Genomic DNA, 9,236 nt, shown 5'->3' with positions numbered 1-9,236 from the left:
GACACCTGGAGGGGTGGAGACAATCACAGGGACAGGTGAAACAGATCAGGGCGTGACACATTCAGATCACATGACCCTCATCATCATCATGGTTATGTATTTGTTATCATGACCTATAAAAGTTATTGGATGTTTTGAAACACAATACCTGTCCATTTGCAAAGCAAGATCTCCAGAAGTAAAACAAAGGTTGTTATGGCCTCAACATTAGTTCAAAGTTACATTCACTTCAGGCCCCAAAACAAGTCCTCATATGAACCTCAACCAAATGTCTGATTTAAATGGATGTGATCTTCTAACATTATATTAACTATTTTAATGAGCGGGTTAGTGACTGTTAGATCTGTGAATGAGATGATGCTGGGCTCAACCATCACTACACTACTGGTGGGAGGAGCTATATGTAACGGATGTGAAATAGTTAGCGGTGGTGCGCGCTAAATAGCGTTTCAATCGGTGACGTCACTTGCTCTGAGACCTTGAAGTAGTGGTTCCCCTTGCTCTGCAATTGCTGTGGCTTTTGTGGAGAGATGGGTAACGATGCTTTGTGGGTGACTGTTGTTGATGTATGCAGAGGGTCCCTTGTTCGCACCCGGGTATGGGCAAGGTAATGGTCTAAAGTGATACTGTTACATATATACAGTATCTACATAAAGTATAATAACAATTGTATCTGTCATTAATTGCATGGTGGCATATCATTTATGTCTTCCTCCCTGAGTCCACCATAAAGGTTACAACCAGTCCACTACCTCATCTGGTCCAATCCAGGGTATTTCAGATAGTGGTCAACTGCTAGACTGGTAGCTGTGGGAGTGAAACTGAGATTTACATAGACAGGGCTGGGTGGTTCTGCTTGTCCCAGAATAGAGCAGCACTGTCACCAGGGGGTTGGAGTGAGAGAAGACTCTATCTTGAAGATGTGATACTTGTAATATTATTTTGACAACTTTTTAGATAAATACAGGAGTGGTCACATTGGTGAGTCCAAGATATTGATCAAAAGTCTCATTTTTGAAAAAGACAAGAAAAATATTTGTTCCAAAGGGAAACCTTTATTTTCATCCATTAATCAAAACATCAAAGCAAACATTCCTGTAGTATCTAATAGTAATAAAACAGAACACATCACATCTCACACTGATACTGTCACATCCTGATCTGTTTCACCTGTCTTTGTGATTGTCTCCACCCCCCTCCAGGTGTCGCCCTTCTTCCCCATTATCCCCTGTGTATTTATACCTGTGTTCTCTGTTGGTCTGTTGCTAGTTCATCTTGTTTGTTTGAGTCAACCAGTGTTTTGTGTCTCAGCTCATGCTTTTTCTAGTCTCTCTTTTCTTGCCCTCCTGGTTTTGACCCTTGCCTGTCCTGACTCTGAGCCCGCCTGCCTCTGCCTTACCCAGACCCTGAGTCTGCCTGCTATCCGGTACCGTTGCCGACCTCTGGTTTTCTGACCCCTGCCTGCATTGACCTGTCTACTGCCTGCCCCTGTTGGAACATTGAACTATTGTTTATTCAAAGTGGTCTGCATCTGGGTCTTCTCTTCATACAACCTCAGTCTACAGAGAGGAATGACACATGAACTCAAGAAAAGCCCACTGTTAGTCTACATATCAGTGATCAATAAGACAGAGAACATCTGAACTCAGAACAGAGTCAAAGCAGAGGAATCAGCAGGGGTGTCAAAGCAGAGGAACTCTCCACAGGGGTGTGTCACTGAGGGGTTCTACCCAGAACAGTCAGCCTTCCTCAAGGTCTTGGTGACTGGAGTCTGGGATTTCTGCTGGGCTTCACAGGTCACACCTCCTGGCTTGGTCCACTCCTGGGCAGTGAGAGTCAGGGTGCTGCTCCAGCTGTACAGGCCGGCCTTCTCCAGGACCCCGGGATTGGCCTCCTGCTTCTGGCTGGTCCCGTCCACATTCCAGCTCATGGTCCAGTCTGAGGGGAAGCCCTTGTTGGCCAGACATGTCAGTGTGGCTGTTGTTGTACTGGACAGCTGCTCACTAGAGGGGGGCAGGACAGTGAGGGTGGGGGCACTGTTACCCAGAACAAACAGAACATATCATCAACTAAGTAACTACATCAAATACAACTACAGTAAGAGATTATCTTCAGCAAAGTACACATCAAAATAAAGTCAACTGGAAATGCCCTCTAAACAGGAATGTAGAAGTTAGATAGTTTAAAAGATGTGGAGAAAACACTGAAGTAATATGATACAACGCAGATTTATGAACCAAACAAGTATAAAGTAGTTAAGTAACTAGAGCTACTAGTCATACGGTAGCAGTTGTACATGTCATACAGATATTTATTTATTGGCTTATTTCACTGCAGAGCCTCTAGTCCTGCTCACTATACCTTATCCAACTTATTATTTCCACCACCCACACATGCAATGACATCTCCTGGTTTCAATGTTTCTAGAGACAATATCTCTCTCTTCATCACTCAATACCTAGGTTTACCTCCACTGTACTCACATCCTACCATACCTTTGTCTGTACATTATACCTTGATGCTATTTTATCGCCCCCAGAAACCTCCTTTTACTCTCTGTTCCAGACGTTCTAGACGACCAATTCTTATTGCTTTTAGCCGTACCCTTATTCTTCTCCTCCTATGTTCCTCTGGCGATGTAGAGGTGAATCCAGGCCCTGCAGTGCCTAGCTCCACTCCTATTCCCCAGGCGCTCTCTTTTGATGACTTCTGTAACCGTAATAGCCTTGGTTTCATGCATGTTAACATTAGAAGCCTCCTCCTAAGTTTGTTCTTTTCACTGCTTTAGCACACTCTGCCAACCCGGATGTTCTAGCTGTGTCTGAATCCTGGCTTAGGAAGACCACCAAAAATTCAGAAATTTTAATTCCAAACTACAACATTTTCAGACAAGATAGAACTGCTAAAGGGGGCGGTGTTGCAATCTACTGCAAAGATAGCCTGCAGAGTTCTGTCCTACTATCCAGGTCTGTACCCAAACAATTTGAACTTCTACTTTTAAAAATCCACCTCTCTAAAAACAAGTCTCTCACCGTTGCCGCCTGCTATAGACCACCCTCTGCTCCCAGCTGTGCTCTGGACACCATATGTGAACTGATTGCCCCCATCTATCTTCAGAGCTCGTGCTGCTAGGCGACCTAAACTGGAACATGCTTAACACCCCAGCCATCCTACAATCTAAACTTGATGCCCTCAATCTCACACAAATTATCAATGAACCTACCAGGTACCCCCAAAGCCTTAAACACGGGCACCCTCATAGATATCATCCTAACCAACTTCCCCTCTAAATACACCTCTGCTGTCTTCAACCAAGATCTCAGCGATCACTGCCTCATTGCCTGCATCCGTAATGGGTCAGCGGTCAAACGACCTCCACTCATCACTGTAAAACGCTCCCTGAAACACTTCAGCGAGCAGGCCTTTCTAATCGACCTGGCCGGGGTGTCCTGGAAGGATATTGATCTCATCCCGTCAGTAGAGGATGCCTGGATATTTTTAAAAATGCCTTCCTAACAATCTTAAATAAACATGCCCCATTCAAGAAAATTAGAACCAGGAACAGATATAGCCCTTGGTTCTCCCCAGACCTGACTGCCCTTAACCAACACAAAAACATCCTATGGCGTTCTGCATTAGCATCGAACAGCCCCGTGATATGCAGCTGTTCAGGGAAGCTAGAAACCGTTATACACAGGCAGTTAGAAAAGCCAAGGCTAGCTTTTTCAAGCAGAAATTTGCTTCCTGCAACACTAACTCTAAAAAGTTCTGGGACACTGTAAAGTCCATGGAGAATAAGAACACCTCCTCCCAGCTGCCCACTGCACTGAAGATAGGAAACACTGTCACCACTGATAAATCCACCATAATTGAGAATTTCAATAAGCATTTTTCTACGGCTGGCCATGCTTTCCACCTGGCAACTCCTACCCCGGTCAACAGCACTGCACCCCCAACAGCAACTCGCCCAAGCCTTCCCCATTTCTCCTTCTCCCAAATCCATTCAGCTGAAGTTCTGAAAGAGCTGAAAAATCTGGACCCCTACAAATCAGCCGGGCTAGACAATCTGGACCCTTTCTTTCTAAAATTATCTGCCGAAATTGTTGCCACCCCTATTACTAGCCTGTTCAACCTCTCTTTCTTGTCATCTGAGATTCCCAAAGATTGGAAAGCAGCTGCGGTCATCCCCCTCTTCAAAGGGGGGACACTCTTGACCCAAACTGCTACAGACCTATATCTATCCTACCATGCCTTTCTAAGGTCTTCGAAAGCCAAGTCAACAAACAGATTACCGACCATTTCGAATCTCACCATACCTTCTCTGCTATGCAATCTGGTTTCAGAGCTGGTCATGGGTGCACCTCAGCCACGCTCAAGGTCCTAAACGATATCTTAACCGCCATCGATAAGAAACATTACTGTGCAGCCGTATTCATTGATCTGGCCAGGCTTTCGACTCTGTCAACCACCACATCCTTATCGGCAGACTCGACAGCCTTGGTTTCTCAAATGATTGCCTCGCCTGGTTCACCAACTACTTCTCTGATAGAGTTCAGTGTGTCAAATCGGAGGGTCTGCTGTCCGGGACCTCTGGCAGTCTCTATGGGGGTGCCACAGGGTTCAATTCTTGGACCGACTCTCTTCTCTGTATACATCAATGATGTTGCTCTTGCTGCTGGTGAGTCTCTGATCCACCTCACGCAGACGACACCATCCTGTATACTTCCGGCCCTTCTTTGGACACTGTGTTAACAACCCTCCAGGCAAGCTTCAATGCCATACAACTCTCCTTCCGTGGCCTCCAATTGCTCTTAAATACAAGTAAAACTAAATGCATGCTCTTCAACCGATCGCTACCTGCACCTACCCGCCTGTCCAACATCACTACTCTGGACGGCTCTGACTTAGAATACGTGGACAACTACAAATAAGGTGTCTGGTTAGACTGTAAACTCTCCTTCCAGACCCATATCAAACATCTCAATCCAAAGTTAAATCTAGAATTGGCTTCCTATTTCGCAACAAAAGCATCCTTCACTCATGCTGCCAAACATACCCTTGTAAAATTGACCATCCTACCAATCCTCGACTTTGGCGATGTCATTTACAAAATAGCCTCCAATACCCTACTCAACAAATTGGATGCAGTCTATCACAGTGCTATCCGTTTTGTCACCAAAGCCCCATATACTACCCACCATTGCGACCTGTACGCTCTCGTTGGCTGGCCCTCGCTTCATACTGTCGCCAAACCCACTGGCTCCATGTCATCTACAAGACCCTGCTAGGTAAAGTCCCCCCTTATCTCAGCTCGCTGGTCACCATAGCATCTCCCACCTGTAGCACACGCTCCAGCAGGTATATCTCTCTAGTCACCCCCAAAACCAATTCTTTCTTTGGCCGCCTCTCCTTCCAGTTCTCTGCTGCCAATGACTGAACGAACTACAAAAATCTCTTAAATTGGAAACACTTATCTCCCTCACTAGCTTTAAACACCAACTGTCAGAGCATCTTACAGATTACTGCACCTGTACATAGCCCACCTATAATTTAGCCCAAACAACTACCTCTTTCCTAACTGTATTTAATTTATTTATTTATTTTGCTCCTTTGCACCCCATTATTTTTATTTCTACTTTGCACATTCTTCCATTGCAATACTACCATTCCAGTGTTTTACTTGCTATATTGTATTTACTTTGCCACCATGGCCTTTTTTGCCTTTACCTCCCTTCTCACCTAATTTGCTCACATTGTATATAGACTTGTTTTTTTTTTACTGTATTATTGACTGTATGTTTGTTTTACTCCATGTGTAACTCTGTGTCGTTGTATGTGTCGAACTGCTTTGCTTTATCTTGGCCAGGTCGCAATTGTAAATGAGAACTTGTTCTCAACTTGCTTACCTGGTTAAATAAAGGTGAAATAAAAAAATAAAAAAATATTGTTTATGAATGGATCTGATCAGAATAGCATACTCATATTCATAGTATTTGCAAAATCTGAGCATAGATGAGTTTTAATCACATATCAACCATGGTAGATCATGAAGTCTGTTGCAAACATTACTGAGACCTGTCTCTGTCCAAACTTGGATCTAACAACATTCTCCATCAGGGGGCGCTAACGTTCCGTTTTTGTCAGGGGAGAGAACAGAAAATGAACGTTTGCGACCCCTGACTGAGAATTCGGCTACCTATTGACCAAAAGTTGTATCTTTAGATGAAACGAAGAATTTGGTAATCTCCTCATCGAGCTTTTTTCACATTCACCTCAAACACTTTAATTGAAGGGAAAGTGCAAGTGGCCTTGGTATTCTTGTGTCGTCATGTCTGCGATTTGGAGCTCTTGGTACGATGATATTTACGTCACTTCCGTCTATAGCTGTCTTGATCTAGCCACAGCTAGAACAATGAGACAGATATTTCACCGGGTGTATAAATGTGAAGCATCCGCTTGGCGTTTCCACTACCAAATATGGGAGTTAGAAGAAGCCCAGTGACAGTAAGGGGGAGAAGATGGAACGAGATGGATTTTGGCCCAAATTCTGCACATTTTCTCATCGATAAAAACATTTGATCTCAATACAACTTTCAGTTCCCAAAACTATAATCTGTTACGAACAGAGTGGACCAAGATTTGTAGACTTTACTCCATTTCTAAAACGTGCGTTGTTTAGAAGGAGTGACAATACAGAAATTAGTTATTACATACGCATTTCACAGAGAAGGCGTTCCCTAACGAAAATATGCAACGTTGCTAGAACGCGCCAATAGGATCTCGCTAGTTCGTGATTGGCTCTGCCTCATCTCCTTGCTTGTTCTGCCCACTATGACTAATTTGTTCCCATTGGAAACGACAGGGTGTGGTCTGTCTCAGTTATAAAAAAAAATCTTTGTTCTTAGCTACAACACGGGAGACCTTTATTTTGAAGACTCATGATTTATGGTCACAACAAACATTACTGACACCTACCCATGAGCCCACTCTTTTTCCATTTACTATAACAAGCATCCTCAAACAACTGAGCACCGACCAACACTGGATGTCCATGGACGTTGAAAACGTTTCAAGCCTCCAAGCTAGCTACCTAACGTTAACATACCGTCGTAGCAGCATTAGCAGCTTGTTTTGTTGGCGATATGGATTCAAAAGGTTTGTCTCTGGCGTTTATAAGTAATGTTTTCCTAAAATGCTTCACCCAAAATGTATTTCTGTTCAAGATTAGAGGAGGAAAATGCGGGCAGTATGTAAAACAATATTTGGTTAAATTCACATAGCTAGTGACTAGCAGCTAGGCGTGCACTAACTGGGTAAAAACCCACAGTGGAGTCAACACCTGTATGAAAGTGTTGCGACATAAAACGTCTGCGATACCTTCAGGGCATTTCCATCGAAATGGACCCATGGGCACCAACATGTTAAGGTACATATCAAATTGAGTGTCAAATGAAAGTTAAGAGTCTATATTTTGAGGAAATTAAGTCATGATAGATACATTTTTCAACCATCTTCTATCTTCAAAATGAGTCATAAGTAAAGGCTTTGATTTCTGGATAAACTGATGGGGTCTTAGAAAAGGTATCTTGGTAAATATCTAGCCTATCAGGAAAGTATTAGAAATTCCATCAAAACACAATAATGTTGACGTAAAGACCCCTGTCAGCTAATATCAACACTTTTATATTTAGTTTTGAATAAATTATTTACCTTCTGTAAGTTTAAGAAATATTGCCTTGTAATTCTGTTACCAAAAACCCACATTTTCTCATTTCTCTCCCTCGTGAGGAGAATAATGAAAGTTCACTGAAGTAACAAGTAATGGTAGACTTACCAATAAGTTATAGTGATTTTACTGATATAAAATGATTTTTACTGATTATAAAATGTTTAATTAATTATTAAGTGATTAAAACTTGTCATTCTATCACCAAATTAATAATGCAATTACCTCAAAATCAGCAACAGAATTACAATGGCTACAATGGGAAATCATAATAGTCACAAAGCACAGTTGGTCACCTGCTACTGACCTCCCACTGGCGTACAGTTATGTTCAGATATTATTATTTTTTGTTGTCTTAGAACAGTCATGACTCTGGACAACACCTCTCCTTTTCTCACTCTCCAGTTAATGTGACCTCTCCCAGCTCTTACTGACACCTACCCATGAGCCCCCTCTTTTTCTATTTACTGTAACAAGCATCCTCAACCACTGAGCATCGACAAACACTGGATGTCCATGGACATTGAAAAGTAGTTGATATTTGGTCAGTCCACCCTGGCCTTGATGTTAACGTCCACAGACGTACTGGATTGAAACAAATGGATAGCACAGTACAGTGTGTAGAGCACAGTACAATACTGAGTACAGTACAGTACTGTGAGTAAAGCAGTACAGTGTGTAGAGCACAGTACAATACAGTACTGTGAGTAAAGCAGTACAATACAGTACAGTGTGTAGAGCACAGTACAATACTGAGTACAGTACAATACAGTACTGTGAGTAAAGCAGTACAGTGTGTAGAGCACAGTACAATACTGAGTACAGTACTGTGAGTAAAGCAGTACAGTAAGTAGAGCACAGTACAATACTACTGTGAGTAAAGCAGTACAGTGAGTAGAGCACAGTACAATACTGAGTACAGTATATTGTACTGTACTGAAATATACTCTACTATACTGCACTGTATTGAACTCTATTCTACTATGCTGTGCTGTATTGTACTGCGCTCTCCAGTGCTGCGCTGTGATGTCTAAACTTGTAAAAGGAGAATGACATTAATATCCATAATTACACATTTCTGTGTAGTACAGTAATTCTGTTACTGCGGAATCACCCTTCATTTTCAGTCATTTTAAATTAATTGTCTGTATGCCCATTTCTTCTTGAACAATATAACTTATACATGCCTCATGAGCTTAGTTCAACTTAGCTACAGATTGTTACACCAGATAATGTAATTTAACCAAAGATTTTTGATATCTATTACTGGGAGTTACAGGATAGGTACTGTTATGGTGTTGCACAGAGAATTTCTGACCAACCTTAGCTTGGCTATACGGTCTTCGTCCTGGATTCGTGGAAACAGGAGTCTCATAAAATGCCTGTCTAGTTGCAGGGGTCCGTATTAATTTGATGGTTGTAAGTTATGTTAACAAATTCCTCACTTTCGTTTTCATGACAGGTCTCAATCTCCCTCTATCCTCCTTGTGTCTCCTGGTTCCACCAATAC

At 42.5% G+C, this 9,236-nt stretch overlaps 1 gene segment (V, D, J or C); it reads right to left on the bottom strand.

Annotated features, from left to right (window-relative positions):
* Nucleotides 1-1,083: 1,083 nt before the first annotated feature.
* LOC115106132 (Ig kappa-b4 chain C region-like) lies at nt 1,084-2,059 on the bottom strand (the record flags this gene model as incomplete). The annotated part of the segment is given in 1 exon segment: nt 1,084-2,059. A coding segment is annotated over 1 exon segment (333 nt), but the record flags the coding sequence as incomplete, so codon positions are not given.
* Nucleotides 2,060-9,236: the final 7,177 nt, after the last annotated feature.

This window comes from Oncorhynchus nerka, linkage group LG23, assembly GCF_034236695.1.
Source record: "Oncorhynchus nerka isolate Pitt River linkage group LG23, Oner_Uvic_2.0, whole genome shotgun sequence".
In the NCBI taxonomy this organism is placed as follows: Eukaryota; Metazoa; Chordata; class Actinopteri; order Salmoniformes; family Salmonidae; genus Oncorhynchus; species Oncorhynchus nerka.
The sequence above is the reverse complement of the archived record's forward strand: the minus strand, read 5'-3'. Positions and strand labels throughout refer to the sequence as shown.